The sequence below is a fragment of the Furipterus horrens genome, unplaced genomic scaffold (assembly GCF_987537825.1).
Source record: "Furipterus horrens unplaced genomic scaffold, mFurHor1.1.pri manual_scaffold_1, whole genome shotgun sequence".
Classification (NCBI taxonomy): Eukaryota; Metazoa; Chordata; class Mammalia; order Chiroptera; family Furipteridae; genus Furipterus; species Furipterus horrens.
In genome coordinates this window covers 8,626,658-8,646,367 of record NW_028327171.1, presented here as the reverse complement: position 1 = coordinate 8,646,367, position 19,710 = coordinate 8,626,658, and the positions used below count along the sequence as shown (strand labels likewise).

The following is a 19,710-nucleotide window of genomic DNA, read 5'->3' as shown; positions in this document are numbered from 1 at the left end:
GGCGGGTCCCGACCCGCTGGGCGGCAGTTGCGGTGGGGTGGGAGGGGCTCGGCCCCTCTGCGGGTGGTGGGAGCGGTGGAGGTGGGGTCGGGGGCGGAGCAGCGCGGGGGCGGGCCGGGCGTGGCGGCGGCCTGGCGCTCAGCACCTCGGGATTGGTCGAGCGCTGGTCCTCCGCCCCCGCCTTTGGACCAATCGTCTTCCAGCCACTCTCGGACGCCAGGTCCGTCTGAGGCCCGCCAGCCCCGGCTTCGGTCCTGGGGTCGCAGGTGTCCGTCCGCAGCTCGCCGCGCTTGGACGCGCCCTACACGCCCCCTTCCCGCATTCGGTCCAGGTGAGCACCAAGCGGCCCAAACCCGCCCCAGTTCTGGGCCTAGGGGTCGTCTAGGTACCGGGGCGCCCATCCCCCGCCGGAGTTACATCATCTACGCCGCCTGTGGCGAAGATGGGCTGGCGACCCCTCCTGGCTCTCGGGACCCTCTCTCCCGCAATCCACACCGTCCTGAAGCCGAGGGTTCAGTGCCCGTGGGCCCGGGACCGCCCTCCCCCCACCCCCAACTCTGAGCTGCGGAGGACCCGGGGCCGCAAGCCTGGGAGCGCCGCGCTGGGAGCCGGGAGGGAATTGGGGGGAGGTGAGCCGTAATGGTGCCCATCATTGATTTTTCGCCGCATTCCAGATGGGAAATGGCTGTTTCGGAAATTGTTCCTTTCCACCAGTTGTATGGGGTGGGAATAAATGTTGATGTCGCTGCGCGGGCGGCAGTCGAAGCGGGTGCCCGCATGGGGCAGAGGGTACAGGGCGCGCGGGGCCCTGCCCACGCACGTGTCGGGTGCGGGCGGGGCGGGAACGCAAAACGTTTAGCCTCAGGATTGTGTCTGGATGGTGTCCAGAGTCACGGGAGCGCCTTGGTCTCCCACCTGGAAACTCTCATTTCAAAAGACGAGTTTACTATCGTCCGCACCCTTGGCCCTAACCGGCCCCCTTCGAGCTGACTGGTGTGAGGGGTGCCCTCGCAGGCATCATGACGCCAATAGGGTCTTGCGGTTTAAGGGGTGGAGGGAGCGTCTGGAGGCGCCGGCTGAGCCCGCCTCCCCTGGGCTCACGTGCGTCTGCCTGGCGCAGGCGCCGGAAGCTGAGCGGCCCTGAGTGCCTGAGCCTGCAAGCTCGGGCTCCCGTAGACAAGCGGCGTGCGTTTGGGTTCTGCGGACCAGATCGATTGCGATTTGTTCCCAGCAGCTCCTTACTTTTCTGGAGGTTGCTCCGGGGTGAGGCAAGTCTCCAAGAAGGAGACGCCTGCATCTTCTGGGGCGGGGTCTCCGTGGGACTGTGGTCAGTCCAGCAACCCAGCGAGCGCCCACCGTCCAGGACACTGCCAGGCTATTGGCCTCTGCACAGTGGGGGTGGGGAGGGAGGTCTGCGACCTTGAGGCGGTGGGACTTCTGCCAAATGGAAGAATCACTTCCCAGCTCGGGCTTGGCCAAATAATATTCCGTGTACGGATATAGCATATTTTGTACGAGTATATCCATTGATTCATTGATGGACATCTGCTTAGTCTGCATATTTTGGCTATTGTGAATAGTGTGCTTATGAATGTGGTGTGCAAATATGTTTCCATTTTTTTGAATAGATGCCTAGGAGTAGAATTGGTGGGTGGGGGGAGGTTACCTGGTAGTTCTATGTGTTAACCTTTTGAGAAACCGCCAAACTCGTCCAGAGCACCTAGTGCCCGTGTTTTTAGGCTTGTCCTTGCTGAGCTATCTGAATGAGTGGAGCCCCACACCCAGAGGGGTGGGTGAGAGGCCAGGCCCAGCAGCATCAAATGGGAATGGCCTTAACAGATGACTTCTCTTCCCCTACCCCTCTGATAGATCGCAGCATGCCTTCTGAGACCCCCCAAACCGAAGAGCAGGCGGCAGGGTGCCCCCACCTCTCAGGGGCCCACTCAGAGAAAGGGAGCCCAGAGCAGGGGCCTCCGGGAAACAAGGACACCAAGGACCGCCTGTGGATCCGGCCAGATGCCCCGAGCAGGTGCTCCTGGAAACTGGGCAGGCCCATCACTGAGTCGCCCCATCACCACACTGCCTTGTAAGTCCTGTTTACAATCACACGGGGGTTCATCCATTACATGGCAGGGAGGAGTTTGTGGACTTGGGGTGTGACCCGCCCCCCCACTTGTAATCACTGTAATGGCCAGTGAGCTGCAAGATGTGGGCACTTTGTAGATGAGTCTACCAAGGCTTAGAGAGGCCAAGGCTTGTTTGCACTGTAGCCCAGCGGCCAGGTCAGTGCCGAACAAGAGTAGATGCGAATCCATAAATGAAGTGCCCAAGCCACACACTGTGACTGGTAGAGGGAAGTTTCTAACCCAGGTCTGTCTGGTTGAACACTCACGTTTGGGGTAAGTATGCATAATTTCAGCAATTAGGATTATACTGGCTCCCTTTTACTTAGCTCTAAGTCATAAACACTTTTCCTGGCCATGAATTATTTTCCGAGTCATGAACTATTTTCCGATAGTGGGTTCTTTTTTGAGTTTGGACAGAGATGGTTGGATGGATAAACCATGACTTTTTAAGCCTTCCAGTAGGATTTATATGTAGCAATTATATCATTCTGAATAACAATAGTAGAAACCACTATACATTCATGTCGTCAGTACATCTTTTTTTTAAAAGATTTTATTTATTTTTAGAGAGAAGGGAAAGGGAGGGAGAAACAGGGAAAGAAACGTCAAGGTGTGGTTGCCTCTTGCGCACCCCCAACTACGGGCCTGGCCTGCAACCCAGGCATGTGCCCTGACTGGGAATCGAACTGGTGCCCTTTTGGTTTGCAGGCCGGCGCTCAATCCACTGAGCCACACCAGCCGGGCATCAGTACATCTTTATGAAACACCTACTATATTTTGTGCCCTGTTCTAGGTGCATGAGATCGATCAGGGGCAAAGGGAAAAAAAGAATCGGCGACCCATCGTGAAACTTAAATTGAGCTCACTTTATTTTAGGATTATCTTTATTTCCATAATAAAATCTCCCAGAGTCAAAGACCGTGCCTTTTAGATGTTTGATTCTCATTCTGTATAAGCTCCTATACCAACATTCATGATGACTGATTTTAACATCGGAACTGGGGAATGCAGAGAAGGGTGAACTTCTCTGTGGGTGCCAATAGATAGAAATGGAAATTTACAAGCCCAGGAGCTCCAAGCATTAAACATATCTCAGTGCTGAGTGCTTAGGAGGCCAAGTTGGCCGCTCGCCAGACAGGATAAGTCCTCGATGCCAAAACAAACCAAACCGAGCAGTGGGTGGGAGCTGCGGTGAGGCTGGGGCGTGGCTGCTGGGGGTGGGCAGGGAAGAGAGACCCAGATTCCCGAGGACTGGGTGACCTAACGCTGGGTCTTGGGGTGGAAAGGACACTTCTCCTGTCCAGGTTGTAAGACAGCATTACACCTGCACCTCACCCCCCCCCCCGGGCCTAATCACCCCTTCTTAAAAGCCCTGCAGGGGTTGCCACCCCATCCCGAGGCTCAGAGCCCTGCTCCACTTGTCCCAGCTCAGGTGCCTGGCTACGAGGTAGCTGGGCTCAGGCCCAAGTTAGGCTGGGGCTCTTCTGTGACGAGGACACAAAACCAAGGTCCCCTGGAGGAGACAGGCCTTGGGGATCCTGACTGTGAGAGGTGACCTGGCAGGTGGCTTGGGAAAGGCCTCAGAGCTGGGACCTGCATAGGCAGAAGGTGCTAGAAGTGTGGCTGTATGGGGAGGGGGATTCCAGATGGTTCCAACGTGGGATGGGCTTAGAAGAGGGTTAGAGTGAGGAGCAGCAGAGGGGCCGCAGAGGGAGAGGGGCAGGCAGGTCCCTTTCCCTGGTAAGGAGTTTGGGGGTTATTCTGAGATGCTGTGGGGTTGTCCTCCCAGAGGCCTCCAGGGCTGTTGCAGTGAAAACAGTTGAGAGAAGGTGACCCCAGGGCCGTCCCTGGTAAATTCTCTTCCCTGGCTCCTGCCCTGATCACTTCAGGCAAGATTCTCAGGTGACTGAGTTAAGAACCCAGAGGAATCTCGAGTTCTTGGCCTGCCCACTACCCCCTGCTTCATGGGGAGTGGGCCTCAGCCTCCTCTGGCTGCCACAACGCCCAAGGAGCAGGTGTGACCCTGTGATCCACCAGCCCCCCAGTTCTGCCTCATCATGACTGTGCAGATGTTCACCTCTGTCCAGCTTTGGCTTTAGCTAGTTAATGAATGAACCCCCCCACCCCCCGCATGGCCCCAAGAACCTGCCCTCCAAAATGGGGTCAGGAGTCCTTTGCCCCTAGCGAGAGCTTCACCCTGACACCCTGCCTCTGGCATGGCTGTCCCTTTCAGCTCCTTGCCACATTGGAAGGGAGCAGTTGGATGCCAGTGTGTCTGTGCAGCGGCCTGATTGTGCCCATGGTGAGGGGAGTGCAGCATTTGTCACCTGTCTCAGGGCCCCTGCGGAGCTGGGCCACCACCTCAGGGGTGGTGGGGCCAGGAATCTTCATGTTCAATGGGCTCCGCGCTGGTGACAGGGGCTCGCTAAAGTTTGAGGACCGCAGAGCAGTACGTTGCAAACCCAAGGGAGCAGGAAGCTATTTCATTTCATGAACTCAGGCCAGGTGTGTATGTGCCTGGCTGGATATTTGGTGAGCACCAGTCCCTGAGGGCAAGGAGGAAAAATCACCACAGGAGCCATTTAGGAAGTGCCCATGTCATGGATCGCAGCTGGGGAGAGGGGACAGTTGCTGAAGCGTGAAGGCAGAGCGTTGGCGCATGTGAAGGAAATCCTGCACGGAGCCTGGAGGTCCACCTGGGGGTCCTGACCCCGATCCCAAGGACAAAATGACCATTCTGAGGTCTTTGTTTTTTTTTCTTTTTTTAATTTAAGATATTACTTATTTATTTATTTAGAGGGGAAGGGAGGGAGAGAAACACTGATGTGTGAGAGCTACATCAATCCATTGCCTCTCGCACGCCCACAATTGGGAGGCCTGGCCCGCAACCCAGGCATGTGCCCTGACCGGGAATCGAACTGGCGACCTTCTGGTCTGCAGGCCGGAACTCAATCCACTGAGCCATACCAGCCAGGGCTCTTTGTTCTTTTGCCTTGAGTGTCATGCTTCACAACACCTGTACCTGACACTTTCTCAGTGATGCCTGGTGCTCTTTACAGTCACTGTCACTGCCTGGTGACCAGGCAGTTCAAAGGGTCTCCACTCTGGGGTCACTCCAGTTTTTTGATCTAAGAGAAGAAAAGGAGGTACCACAGGGGTCAGACGCAGAAAACTGAAGGGAATGGAAGGTCCCCAGGCAAGACTTTCTAAAAGGGTGGACTTGGACCTATTGCTTTGAAGTTAGTGTTTATTTTAACTTTGGAAATAACGCTGGCAAGTAGCTGTAGAAACAATACAGAGAGGTCCTGTGTCCCCCTTCACCTGGCTGCCCATCGATGGCATCTTATGTTACCACAGTGCATTTTCCTTTTTTTTTTTTTTTTCACTGTGTGGTTGCCTCTCACTTGCGCTCCCAACTGGGGACCTGACGTGCAACCTAGTAATGTGCCCTGACTGGGAATTGAACCTGCGACACTTGGCTCACAGGCCGACGCTCAATCCACTGAGCCACAGCAGCCAGGGCTCCCACAGTGCATTTTCTTTCTTCTGCTTCCTCCCTCCCTCCCTCTTCTCCTTCCCTTCCTTCCCTCCCTCCTTCCTTCCTCTGTCTCTTTCTTCCTTCTTCTTTTTTTTTTTTTTTTTTTTTTTGCATTTCCCACCAAAAGAATGCTTTATTGATAAAAGGCATTATTTGCTTTATGGGAAAGACAGATCAGTTGCTAGCCCTGCCTCCTGCCTTCTCACCCCACCCAGTCCAAGAGATCCAGCTGGAGAAGGACCATGAGGGAGGCGGGACCCGCAGCCCCCCAGGGCGCCCGCAGTTCCACATGCGCTTTCAGACCCGGGCAGTGAGGCTGGTGTTAACAGCTGACTGTTAACTGCATTACGGACGTTATTCATTTCACAGGTTTTTAGGTGTGTGTACGTGGCAGTGACCTTTTATCCTGAGTGGGGATTTGTGTCATCACCACCCAGATCCCTCATTAAAGCCAGTTCTTTGACTTATTTTTTGACTGCCAAGGCCAGTACCATTTTGTTTTTCTGAATAATCACGGACTCCTCTGTTTTAGGACAAAATCACCCCAAATCTTGCCAGATATCCTGAAGAAAATTGGAGATACCCCCATGGTGAGAATCAATAAGATCGGGAAGAGCTTCGGCCTGAAGTGTGAGCTCCGTGAGTGCCTGCCCCCTCCGTCCTGCGCTTGGCCCCGCAGCAGCCCCGTGTGCCTAGGCGTGCGGGGTGGGCCCCTTGGACCCGCGTGGGGGTTAATGAATGACCAAGACCGGAAATAATGTGCTGGAGGGTAACTGAGTGGGATGCTCTGTAGCCCGTGTCAGTGAGGAGGGGACCTGTGAGCTAAGGCCTGAGTGTCGTGGAGGGAGTGTGTGGTGTCCCGGGAGCAGGCTCGGCAGGTGTCACAGGCAGACCTGACCCAGGTGGGCGAGGGACCTCCCCTGGACAGTGCAGGAGGAGGCCCGGGGCCCAGGCGCAGAGTGCAGTCTTAGACTTTCCTGGGGAGGAGTAGACACACTGCTGCTGATGGGCGATGTGACAACGGGGACGGTGTTTGTGATGAGGGTCTCAGTCATCACCTGGGCAGGAAGTGGTTATCTCAGTGTTCAGCCAGTTTTGTGGGGATAGGCAGTTCATCTGTCACTTATGAGACAAAGAGTGGGAAATGGGGGGACCTCGTCCTACATAAACAACGATGTCATCCACGAGTCTTATCTGTCATTTGGGGAAGGGGCAGCTTTGCAGGAAGTGGTTTCTAGGCACACAGGGGGCTGGCAGATTTCTTTACTGTCACTGCCTTCAGGGCAGGAGCCCAGGTAGACTGCCACTTGGTCACAGAGGAAACAGCAGATGCCAGTGCCCTAGAAGGGGACCAAGCACTCTGGGGCTCCTTCCCTTGGAGTTGATATGTGTGGTCCCAGGCAGGTGGGAGGAGCACCTGCAGCTTGGGTGGTGGGTGGGCGTGGAGAGGGGGCTGACGTACAGAACCAGGGAAGACCAGGCCTGGCCCTGCATCAGTGGGTCAGCTGGCGGGGGCGGGGTGTGGACAGCAGAGATCAGGCGGGGGGCAGGGGCCTCTTCCTGTCTCATGCCTCATCTCTGGCTCCCAGTGGCCAAGTGTGAGTTCTTCAATGCGGGCGGAAGCGTGAAGGACCGCATCAGCCTGCGCATGATTGAGGAGGCCGAGCGGGCCGGGACCCTGAAGCCCGGGGACACCATCATTGAGCCGACATCTGGGAACACAGGTACGTGCCGGGACGAGCCGGGGTCCCCTGGCCAAGGTGACCTGCCGCTGTGTGCACCGGCCTGGCTGGCGGCCTCGTCCCCGGCAGTCCACTCTGCGGGAATGCATGCTGCACCGGTGTGTCACGCTTGCTTCCTCTGACGTCATAGTCGGTCCCGCGTTGCTGATGTCAGATGCTCACGTGAGCAGCTACACCGGAGAGTAAAAACCCGCCTTGGTTTCCTATCACTGCCATAACAAATACCACAGACAGGTGGCTTGGTCAACACACATGTATGCCCTCCCATCCCGGAGGTTGAAGTCCGAGATCAGGGTTCGCAAGGCGGGTTCCTCCTGAGGCCTCGCTGCTTGGTGTGTAGACCGCTGTCTTCTCCCTGTGTCCTCATGTGGTCGTCCCCTCTCCATGTGTCTGTGCCCTCGTCTCCTCTTCTGGGGACACCAGTCACATGGGATTAGGAACCAGCCCAGCGACCTGACCTCTTCAAAGACCCATCTCCAAACACAGTCACTTTCTGAGATGATGGGGTTTGGGACTTCAACATAGAAATTTTGGAGGACATAGTTCATTCAGCCCATAACACTCTGCCACCCGGTCCCTAAGCCCCATATGCTCCTCACATGCAAAGGGCAAAGTACATTCACTCCATCCCAGCAGCCCCAGCAAGTCTGAACTCACTCCAGCATCCGCACTGCAGTCCAGGGTCACATCAAAGTCAGACGAGGGGGAGACTGGAGGCAGGTTCATCTGAGGCAGGTTTCTCTCCAGCTGTGAACCTGTGAAACCAGACGAATCATGTGCTTCCAAAAGACAGTGGTGGGACAGGCACGGGACAGCCACCCCCCCCTTGTAAAGGGAGAAACCAGAAAAAAGGAGGGGTGCCGGGTCCCAAACAAGTCTGAAACCTGGCCTGGCAAAAGCCATTAGGTCTTTGTTTTTTTGTTTTAAGATTTTTAAAAATTTTTTAGAGAGAGGGAAAAGGGAGAGAGAAAGAGAAGGAGAGAAATATTGATTGGTTGCCTCTCATACACCTCCAACCAGGGACCTGGCCCGTGGCATAGGAATGTGCCCTGATTGGGAATCGAATCAGCAATCTATTGGTTCGCAGGCCGGCACTCAGTCCACTGAGCCGCACCAGCCAGGGCGCACTGGGTCTTAAGACTCAATAGTAATCCTCTTCGGCTTGATGCTCTGCCCTCTGGCCAGTGGCCCAGACCCCTCTGGAGCCAGGGAGGAGGCCACCCTGCCGATCTCTGCTTGCCTTCCGGCCAGTCCCCCTTACCCTGAAGGACCACGTGTGCTCACGGTCAGCCCACAACATTTGCTCTTACTGTTGTTCTGAGTCGCCCAGGACATGGTAAGGGCACCCAGGAAAAGCTGGAGGAATTGGGGTTCATGTTTGTGCCCCAGCTTTTCTTCCCTATGAGCACAGGGGCCTTTTATTTTATTTCCACACTCTCTTACCCCACGGGCAGCGAGGGACAACATGGGGCTTTTGGGACTCCACAATGCCCTCTCCTTGGGCCTTTGAGGCTTGTCTTCGGCCTCCCAGATGGGGGCTGCAGGTGCACGGGGAAGGGTCTCACCTGTGTGCCCATGTGCTGTCCCCAGGGATCGGGCTAGCCCTGGCTGCTGCAGTGAAGGGCTATCGCTGCATAATCGTGATGCCGGAGAAGATGAGCATGGAGAAGGTAGGCTGGCGGGCAGGCCTGTCTCCCAGACCCCGGACCCAGCTCAGAAGCCTGGCACGTGGGTCAAGGTTCCGTTTCTTTGCAGGTAGACGTCCTGCGGGCCCTGGGGGCCGAGATTGTGAGGACACCTACCAATGCCAGGTTCGACTCCCCTGAGTCACACGTGGGGGTGGCGTGGAGGCTGAAGAACGAGATCCCCAATTCTCACATCCTGGACCAGGTGAGGCTTGGGGCCTGGCGTGAGTGCGTACCCAGAGTGTGGACTCCTAAAGGTGGGGCCCTCGGGGGGGGGGGGGCGGTTCTGCATTGGGGAGGGAGTGGTGCCACATTTGTGGCAGGAGAGGGGCCACAAAGGTGACTCACACAGCGAGTAGCACGTGGTTGCGCACTTCTCTGGCTGGATGGGGCCTCCAGTGGGGAGCCTAGCCTTTGGCTCTGCATCAGGCTCAGCCCATCACATTGGGTGGGAATGCCCATCGCTGAGGACCCTGGATGCTCTGCAGAGGTAAAACGCAGAAAAACGTTTTCTACTGGTAACTCTTCTGTCTCACTCATTTTGCTCCTACGTTAATTCAGAAATCGCATCTTCTGAGGAGCTGCATTTAATGTTTTGTGTCTGGTGAGGCTCCCGAAACTGCCTGCGCCATTGGTCCCCCTTCCCGGGGCTGCTGGAATCCTCTCTGGCTTGCACCAAGCTTACTGGCCTGTTTGCCTGATGTCCTGTGGCCGCTGCCTTTCAGTGTCCTTGGCCCTCACTCACAGCCCTCTGCTCTCTTTCCACGCAGTACCGCAATGTCAACAACCCTGTGGCTCACTACGATAGCACGGCCGAGGAGATCCTGCAGCAGTGTGACGGTGTGTACTTCCAGCCTGAGCCCTGTCCATCTCTACTGCCTTTCTCTCTGGTGGCCTGCGAGTGTACAGATCACTTGCCCACTCCTTGGTAAACTCCTATTCATCCTACAAAACCCAGATCAAATGTCCTCTCTCCGTGAAATGCCTTCTAGAGCATTTCTCTAGAGCGGGGTCCTGCTTCCGCTGTGCTCTCTTGGACTGTGTGTGCACCTCTTATAAACACCAAGCAGATCGTGCAGTCGCATCTGTCTCCTCAGCAGTCCGTCCTCCGGAGCTGCAGAAGCTCCTGCGTGCAGGGAGCAAGCGCGTCCTAGGCTGGCGCTGGGCTCACGGCTGCGGCTTCACGTTGCTGAATGGCACCGGGCATCAAGCCCTGGCTCAGGCGTTGAAGTCCACATTCACGTTTTCTCATCTCCGCAGCCTGGGTGGGGATGTCAAAGATGCGCTTGCTATCCGTATGAACAGGAGTCAGGTAGTGAAGTCCAGGCACTTGCTCACCCAGGTTTTACGTGTGAGAATTCCCTCCTTTGGCAGGAACAGCCCCCTGCCTCGGCGCGGGGCCCGCACCCACACGTCTGCGGGATACCTGGGCTGGCGCTCGGCAGCGGCAGAGCCCAGATGATTTCTGAGCCAAGCCAGAGTGACTGATTCTTTCCTTCGGAATTCAGTTCACTTATGCCCAGCGCCCAAAACAAAACAGCGTAAGAAGGGGCATTGTGAGGTGCCCCCCCATGTCCGGTCCCCCCAGGAAGCCCCACATCTGTCCTTCCCACACCTCCAGATGGGCTTTACACCAAATAGAGATTCCGTGGCTCAGTGTCGTTTGGCAAAGACTCAAACAAAGCTCACTGGGGGTGAGGCAATGCTTCCTGCACGTGAAGGACTGTGGTGAAAAGCTGTGGAAATCGGAGAGCAGCTTTCCTTTGGACCTGTTTTGATAACCTGCCCTCATCTGGGTCAAGTACGCTTTCACTTATTAGAATGTTCGTCCTGATGTGGCTTCTCCCCCATCAGGGAAGCTGGACATGCTGGTGGCTTCTGCGGGCACAGGCGGCACCATCACAGGCATTGCCAGGAAGCTAAAGGAGAAGTGTCCTGGATGCAAAGTGAGCGGCCCGGGGCTGCCGGGGCGGGTGGGGGTGGTTTGGGGGCCCTGCCTGGGAGGTAGAGGAACCCGGCCATCAAATGAACGGGGGGGAGGGGTCAGTTTGGAGCCCCCCAGGGATCACTAAGAAGCTCTCAGCACCCAGGCTCAAGTCAGATATCTGGGCTCTGAGAGGCAGGAAGGGCCTGGGCGGGGCTCATAGAAATACCTGCTGCTGGTGCTGAGCGCACTTCCTGCCCGCTCTGTCCGCTGTCCTGCTGGCCAGGAAGGGGTCAGTGCCCTGCACCTCTCCCTGTTCCCAAGGTTCCAACTGTCCCCCAGGCTCCAACTGTCCCCCTGGGGTGACATGTCGGGGCTGTCCTGGGACATCCTGTGCAGGAGGAACTTCCTTGGGAAACCACAGCCCCGCCCCCCGCTCTCCCCTTGAGCTGTGATCACTCCAGCTCCTAGGTGTCTGGGTGTCGAGTCTCTCCCCAGAGTCCGGAATGACATCTGCCTCCCACGGGCCGATCATGAACAGGCACCCATTAGTGGCGCTCTTGACCACTGACGATAGCCAGGCATGTCCAGTTAGGCTTGCCGGACACAGGCCCTAATGCTGCCCGCTCTGTAGATCATCGGGGTGGATCCCGAAGGCTCCATCCTTGCGGAGCCCGAGGAGCTGAACCAGACAGAGCTGACAGCCTATGAGGTGGAAGGAATCGGCTACGACTTCATCCCCACGGTGCTGGACCGCTCGGTAGGTGGGGCCTTGGCGACCAGGCCCAGCCCTCAGGGCTCTCCCTTTAACTGGCTTGTGCATCCACATGCCCGGCCGACCCTCCTGCAGAGGGAGGGGCAGAAACATGGCCACGCAGAAGCAGGTAGAAGCGTAGTCTCGCAGGTCAAGACCAGGTAGTGTGCTGCACCATATCCAAGTGCCTGACGTGACCCCGCCGGGCAGACTCCGGAAGGTTTGGCTTGGACCCAGATGCAAAGATGAGGCTGCTGCCAAGGGAGGGAGCTCAGACAGGTGAGCAAGGAGAACATGGGAGAGGTAAGGACCCCAAGAACAGGCTCCTTCTAAGGACCCAAGAGGGATGTAGAGCCCCGCCTGCAGGACATGCAGCAGGAGCCAGCAGGCAGTTTGAATCACCACGTGCAGACTACAGCGAACCAGGGAGAGGCAGAAAGTTCCGGGTTTGTAGACTAGTCAGACCCTGGAGCAGGGGCCGGGCTGTATCCACTGAGGGTCACAGCCCCCTGGACTGAGGTCATCTGTGAAGTTGCAAACCCAGCTGCAGGGCCCCCACCCCCACTGCACACCTGCCCAAGCCCCTCCTGGAGCCGGCAACCTGGGTCCTGCCCACAGGTGGTGGACAAGTGGTTCAAGTGCCGCGACGAGGAGTCTTTTGCCTTCGCCCGCATGCTGATTGCGCAGGAGGGGCTGCTGTGTGGTGAGTGGTGGGCGGGCACTGGTGTGGCGGCTGCAGCGCGAAGGACAGGGGCTCGCCCTCTGCCAGCATCCAGTCCACACATGTAAAGGGCACCCTCACTCTGAGGCTGCGTGGCAGCTTCCCCAGGTGCCATCTGTCCGCTCTGGGCTTTCGGGAGGTCGGGCCTGTCCTCCAACTTGGCGGTCACTTCGCAGGCGAGGCAGGAGCCCCGGGTCACTATTCAATGTTCCCCGGTCTGCATGCTTTGTTTTCTGCGCTTAACGGGCTTGCTGGGGGTGGGGCATGGCGTGAAGCCCTGCAAAGGGTCTGGGGACACGGTCTGACACAGAACAGCAGCAGCTGCTGGCTTTGCACTCCTAGCAGAGTCAGCAGTGGGGACCGGGATGCGGCCCCTGAGAAGTGACCTGGCAGCACTGTCATTGGTGCCTGTGTGTTTTGGGGCCAGAGGTATCAGGGCACATGGTTTTTCAGTCAAGACCAGCATTGCCCTTGGGGTGGGGGCTCCCCATCAGTGGGGGGTCCAAGGCTGGGGTGGGGTGCTGGGAGAGGCTGGAGGGTGTCCGTCATGAGGGCCTTCATGGCCAGGAGGTAGGACAAGGCTTCTGCCTGCTCACTTCGCTCTGACACCAGCGGGTCTGACCCTGGCCCTCTTGGCAGGTGGCAGTGCCGGCAGCGCCATGGCCGTGGCCGTGAAGGCGGCCCAGGAGCTGCGTGAGGGCCAGCGCTGTGTGGTGATTCTGCCCGACTCCGTCCGGAACTACATGTAAGAAGCCCCTCCCTCCTTCCCCCTCTAGTCCTGTCCTTCCTAGTACCCCTCGGACCTGCAGTTGTTGCTTTGCTGGAGCTCCCCTGAGATGACAGCAGGGATGTGGGGTGGGGTCAGGGGCCCTGCAGGCTCTGCGCCCACCCTCCTGGGCCACGGCTCCCCCGCATCTCGGGAGCCCATGTTTTCTCCAGCCTGCCATGTCCGTGTCTGGAGTCTTCTAGCTGCACTTAAGCCCTGTTCACGACCATGGTGGCAGTGCCCACAAGCCTGAGGACTCCTCACCGGGGAGTGGCCCTGCTCCTACTGGCAGCTACCCCCCTCCATGCCCCATTGCTCCTGTGAGACCTCTGGGCCTAATGCACCAGCTGCATGAAGCAAGGACGCAGCGCCGAAAGAAGGCCTCCACCCCACTGCCCCACTTGTCCCATTGCTTCACCCACACTCTGGCCCGCAACCCAGGCGTGCGCCCTGACCAGGATTCGAACTGGCAACCTTTGGCTTTGTGGGACTACACTCAACCCACTGAGCCCTGCTGGCCCGCTGACCTACTGACGCCCACAGGTCCAAGTTCCTGAGTGACAGATGGATGCTGCAGAAGGGCTTCCTGAAGGAGGAGGACCTCACGGTGAAGAAACCCTGGTGAGGACACCCCTGGGCAGGGGCCGCGCCCCAGAACCACCTACAGAACGCACGTCCCTGGAACCTGGGGAGCCTGAGCTGTCCCACACCCGGCCAGTCATCCCCAGAGTCCCCCCGCGTGACACTGTCCTTGCGTCAGAGTGTCTGTCCTTGACTGCCCTGCTCTCTTCCCTCAGGTGGTGGCACCTCAGGGTTCAGGACCTGAGCCTGTCGGCCCCGCTGACGGTGCTGCCCACGGTCACCTGTGAGCACACGATCGAGATCCTGCGAGAGAAGGGCTTCGACCAGGCGCCGGTGGTCAATGAGTCGGGGTCAGTGTCAGCCACACGCCGGGACGGGGCTGGCCGGCTGACCTCGACCACTTGGCATAGGAGGGTCCAAAGCATTGGGCCGCGCCTGCTGGACAGCAGTCCCTGAGCACCAGTGGGGGCAGCGGGGGCTGGCAGTGTTAACCCTTGTATCCCACCCCACTGCGCTCGGCGTGAGCACAGCAGGCAGCGGGCAGTCACTTGCCTTGCTCTGAGACGTCTCCTGGTAGAAGGCCTGGCAGACATGCCCCAGTAACCAGCCGTCCAGCTCCTCCTGGGCCTGTCCCCATTCTAGCTCCAAAAGTCCCACGTCCCAGAACACCCTGACACCCGTCAGAAGGAAATCCCCACAGGACTCATTGGCTTGCTGTCTGCCCGCATTGGGTGGGCGGGTCCAGGGCGGGGCGTGTGGGCACTGCTGTCTTCCTGCCACATGTGGGCACCTGGCAGGCATGTGTGAACTCTAAGCAGAATCCCACGTTTGGCCAAAGACGACACGGGCGCCGAAGGAGGGTGGCTGTGGGCGTGTTCTGTCTCCAGGAGGGGGAGGCTCCTGCCCTGACCCTGCCCTTCCCTGCCTCCCCAGGGTGATCCTGGGGATGGTGACTCTGGGGAACATGCTGTCATGCCTGCTCGCTGGGGAGGTGCAGTCATCGGACCAGGTTCACAAAGTTATCTACAAGCAGTTCAAACAGGTACGCGCTCCCGTTCGATGGAGTGGTAGGTGCCGAGACCCACTCCCATCCTTGAAGGCAGGGCGCAGCGCTTCCTGTGCAGGGGGGGGGGTGGTGATCCCTGGCCCTCCGCACCGCTCCCATGCCAGTGGGGCCAGTGCTGGCAGCACCCGGTAACCTGGCATTCGCCCCAGCTCTGCAAGCGGAGAGTTCCCCGTGGGGAAAGGCCCCCATCGGGAGGGTTCGTCCGCCTGGCCATACCTGTGGGTCAGTCTTGAAATATTGGGCCCTCGGTTTTCCCTGGGAAGCCTTCATTTAAGAACATTTGGCACGCCTCATGATTTAATAAGAACTAGAATGTTCTGGGAGAAGTACCACATCACCCCTTGCTGTGCTGGGGCTGGTCAGAACTCTGTGGTTTTACACCCACCTTCTCTGACCTCCCAGTGAGCAGGGCTAAGGGTGACCTCCCACCTAGGAAAGAACTTGACCTTCCTCTCTCTCTCTCTCCCCCTTCCCCCCACCTCTCACTCTCTCTCACACACACACATACACACACACACAGCTGAAATGTCACCAGTCCCAACCCCAATGCCATCAGCTGTCATGTGGTCCCTGCAGCACCCCTCACCCCATCCCCTGTCACCAGGAGAGACCTCAGGAGAACATGCTGCCCAAATAGTTGAGCTTCCATCGCTTTTCACAGGCTGAGTGGGAGTGTGTGGTGAGCTCGCCCCCCTTTCCTGCTCTTCCCTTAACCTTGTCTGGGAAACTCCCGCTCCTTTCCAGTGAGAAAGATCTAAAATGGAATTACGGCCACACATGCATTCACCTTGCAGGGAAGTCCCCTTCTGCGGCCCCAAACCCGATTCCCCAAGGAGGGCATTTTCTGTCCTCACCGAGTCCACCCGCCGGCCCGGCAGCCAGTTCAGCCAGCTCTCCGAGGGCCGGGAGCTGCGACCCCCGAGGCCTCCTTGGGGCTGGCTTCCAAGAGGGCCTGGAGACGGGCATGGGGGCCACAGAGGCCTCTCGCCCACAGCAAACGTCTCCCCTCCTGGGCATCTGGTGTCTGCGACTTCTCACAGCTGGGCTGAGGGACCCTAGGGTCCCCCCTAATCCCCGTTTCCAGGGTCTTTCCCAAGGAGCGAGCTGCCAGGTTACCCCCGCAGGCCAGGCACGGGTGATGTGGGGGTAGGGGTTCCAGGCAGGCTTTCCCAGGGGGCTGCACGTGGACACACCTAGACCGGGCGGAAGGGAGCAGGCAATCCACACACAGGGCCTCTGGGTCAGTGACGTGTGGACCGAGTGGGTTGACACGCCTGGAGCTGGGGGGCCACCATGGGTCAGCTTCGCCCCTCCTCCACCTTGGCCAGGACCAGTGTCCGTGCCTCAGCTGGTCTCTCCGATCCCCACTTAACTGCCTTCCGCTCACTTGCTCTGTCCCTTTCGTATTTCCCCGTCTCGCTGTAAACTCCATTCCAGAAGGGTGCAGGTGGGTCCCTCTGTATCGAGCTTTGACTGCTGGGCCCTAAAGTGGCCTTTCTTCCTTGTTTAGAATTTCCATGGTTTGTCTGTGGGGCCGCAGTACGGAGTGAGTCCCAGCGCCTCCCTCCCCTGCCAGCTTCCCCTGTGACTGAATGCACACGGCGTCAGCCTCAGGACTCGTCACCATTGGCGACGGCCACTACAGGGTTAGTGGCTGAAGCCCCTCACTTACAGGAGGGCTCGGCCTTGGTCTCCTGCAGTTCTGTGGCTGTGACAGTGTAGAGTGACGCGTGTCCATGACAGCATCACGCAGCTTTAGACCGTGTGTGCTGCTGCATGTCCCTGTGCTTTGCCCATTTTTCTCTCTCTCCCTCCCCCAACCCCCTGCACCACTCATCTTCCGAGCTCCCCTTTCCCAGAGGGCCCGAGAATTGGAATCCCAGTGAGGGCCGCCTTTCTCACCGGCTCCTTCACAGCGATGCACATGTAATAGTCCTGGGTCTTTTCCTGGGTCGGTGGCCCACCCAGAGCCTTCCTGAGCGTTGTGCCGGCCTCCGGTCCTGCACTGTTTCTAACTCAGCGGGAGGCTGCAGAAGCAGCTTGTGGAACGAGGCCTGCCTCTCCGTGGCCTCGCGCTCCTTCCCACGCGGGCCTGGCCGGGCCGCCTTGGCGAGCGATGACCACGGCTTCTCTTCCAGATCCGCCTGACGGACTCGCTGGGCATGCTCTCGCGCATCCTGGAGATGGACCACTTCGCCCTGGTGGTCCACGAGCAGATCCAGTGTAAGTGGGGCCGGGGCTGGGGGCGGGGGCAGGGATGGTGGAGCCCTGCAGGGTGCCGGCAGCCAGGACCTGGTGCCTCGCAGGCATCTGGGAGCCAGGGTGCCGACCTTCAGCCACTCCCAGCCTTGGGCACGGTTCTCAGAGGGACCCCTCTGTGAGCCAGGCCTGGGTGCCCACGAGGGCGAGGGTTGTAGAAATCACGAGAATTGGGAGTGCCCTGGTGCCTGCCCCCCAACCGCCCAGCTGAGGGCCGTCTCAGGGCCTGGGCAGCCAAGTCTAACCCCTCTCCCGTCCTTGGCTCCACAGCGCAGGACCAGGCCTTGGCAGGAGTGGTGGGGGGGTCCGCAGGTATGTACGCCCGCTGTCCCCCCTCGGCAATGGCTCTGCTGTCAGAACTGTGGCTCCGAGGGCAGAGGAGGGCGTCTGGGCTCCCAGGTCCCAGAGCCTGGAGGGGAGGGTTCTTCCTCTTTGGCTCACGTTTACTTGTATTTGAACATCCCCCTCCAGAACGATATGAGTTCCAATGTCGGGGTCCACAAATGAAGTGTCCTTGGGCACGGCCACACCTGATACTGTGTCCGTGGCTGCCTTTGTGCGGTTGGCAGAGCCGCGCGGTCATAGCAGAGACTCTGGCCCTTTACCGAGGTGGCTGACCCGCTCTGCACGGGGGCTCTGTAGGCTGCACAGACTGCCCACCCCCTGCGGAGGACCCACTCCTCCTAAGTGCCCCTTTGCCTAGAAGTCCCTGAAATGCGGGTAGCTGGTCTCATCTGGGCTTCTCTTGTTTTTTCCTGAGGTGCTCAGAGTAGCCCAGCAGGGTGCCTGGCTCCTCTGTGTCATCCCCCTCCCCTCCTGTAGGGACAGATGGCCCTGGAGTCACTGGGATGGGGTCTGGGAGATAGAATGTGACCTGGGCACTTCCCACCACCCCTCAGCTCCACCTGGCTCTCTGTGCTTCATGGCTCTCCAGAGAAGCAGGACCATGGCGGGGGGCGGGGGTGCAGGGAGAGATTTGTTACGAAGGCTGGCTCACATGACCAATTTGGCAGGTCCCGTGATCTGCAGGGGGAGTGGGCAGACTTGAGACCCAGGAAGAGTTAGTGTTTCATTTCAAGTCCAAAGATAGGAAACGTCCCCTCTTCCTTGTGGAACATCAGCCTTTTGTTCTATTGAGGCCTTCAGCTGATTGGATGAGACCCACCCACAGCAGGGAGGGCCGTCTGCTTTCCTCAGTCTCCCGATTCAAATGTTGATCTCATCGAGAAACACCCAGAATGATGTTTGACCAAATCCGAGCATTCCGTGGCCCAGTCAAGTAGAGCCATCTCAATCTGCTCTCCAGGGCGATGGGGCGGCATTCATTCCAAGCCCGAGAGAGAGGCATGGGTTTGAAGACAGTCACAGGCCAGAAATGTGAGCTGATATAGCTTGTGGGTGTGCTTGATGTTGGAACTTCACGCCAAGACTAGAGGCAGGCCCACGGGCTGCGCTCAATCGGTGCGGCCCCGGGCACGTGGCTGCTGGGCATGGCTCAGAGACGTCAGCACCCTGCTCTCTGCAGCTTTGCCCAGGCATTTGTCAGGAGGAGGAGGCCTGTGTTGGGCTTCCTTGGGTGCTGCCAGGTGCTGTAGACACTGGGGTAGGCTCGTGGCCGCTCCCCCAGGGCCACACTGTGGTTCAGTCTCTTACAGCGCCTGGGGATGGGTGTGGCCTTTAACCCACTGCCTTGTTCCCTCCTCAGACCAGAGCCACGGGAAGTCCAGTAAGAGGCAGATGGTGTTTGGGGTTGTCACCGCCATTGACCTGCTGAACTTTGTGGCTGCCCGGGAGCGGGACCAGAAGACAAAGTCAGCAAGTGCCTTGGAAACCAGAGCTGGCGGGGCTGCAGCCCAGCTCTGACTCCACACACCCCGCCTGCTCTTTTGCTCACAAACAGTAAACAAGCCCGTGTGCCTTTTAACCATTGCTGGGTGCTGCCCGGTTGCTACGGGCAGCAAGGAGCGGGTGTAGGATGCTTAGCCGGAGGCCAGCGGAAATGTTCCAGTTTCCCTCTCATTAATGTCTGACACTTGGATGAATCTGGTTTGTTAGAATGTGCTTTTCTTTACCTTTCTCTTAAAATGTTTCAACAAGGAAATCTTATTAAGAGGGACCTCAGCCGGGTTGATGAGCCCATGCAGTGATGAGGGCAGAGTGGACTGAAGGCAGAAGGAAGTGCCTTTTCCAGAGAAGAATCCAGAACGGGGAGCAGCAGAGATGGGGCTCAGGAAGCGTGGATCGGTTCAGTGACCCTTGCACGGCTGTGCCGTCTGCTTGGGGTGGAGTTTTTTAGTGTGGCTTGGGTGGGGGTTTTTAATTGAGGTGAAATTCACATACCTAAAATGAACACATTGTAAATGTACAATTCCGTGGCGTTTATTACATTCAAGATGTTGTATAGCCACCACCTCTGTCAAGTCCCGAAACGCTGTCCTCATTCCCCTCTCCGTCCCCTCCCCTCCTGGCAAACAGTAATCTGCTTTCTGTCTCTGTAGGTTTACCTATTGGGGATATTTCAGATAAACGGGATCACACAATCTGCGG

At 58.1% G+C, this 19,710-nt stretch overlaps 1 protein-coding gene across 2 annotated transcripts; it reads left to right on the top strand.

The window, feature by feature from the left end:
• The first annotated feature begins 196 nt into the window (after positions 1–196).
• Positions 197–19,703, top strand: CBS (cystathionine beta-synthase). Of its 2 annotated transcripts, XM_090272019.1 has the most exons (17): positions 197–331; positions 1,870–2,086; positions 6,197–6,303; positions 7,254–7,388; positions 8,997–9,076; positions 9,162–9,296; positions 9,862–9,931; positions 10,946–11,037; positions 11,650–11,775; positions 12,388–12,472; positions 13,130–13,235; positions 13,800–13,877; positions 14,054–14,188; positions 14,772–14,880; positions 17,043–17,127; positions 17,434–17,475; positions 18,869–19,703. In XM_090272019.1, the coding sequence occupies exons 2-17, from the start codon at positions 1,878–1,880 to the stop codon at positions 19,024–19,026; spliced, it is 1,752 nt and encodes a 583-aa protein (XP_090128145.1). In that variant the 5' UTR covers positions 197–331; positions 1,870–1,877; the 3' UTR covers positions 19,027–19,703. The 2 variants fall into 2 exon arrangements, with proteins under 2 accessions (XP_090128145.1, XP_090128150.1); XM_090272024.1 differs by lacking the exon at positions 17,434–17,475.
• Positions 19,704–19,710: the final 7 nt, after the last annotated feature.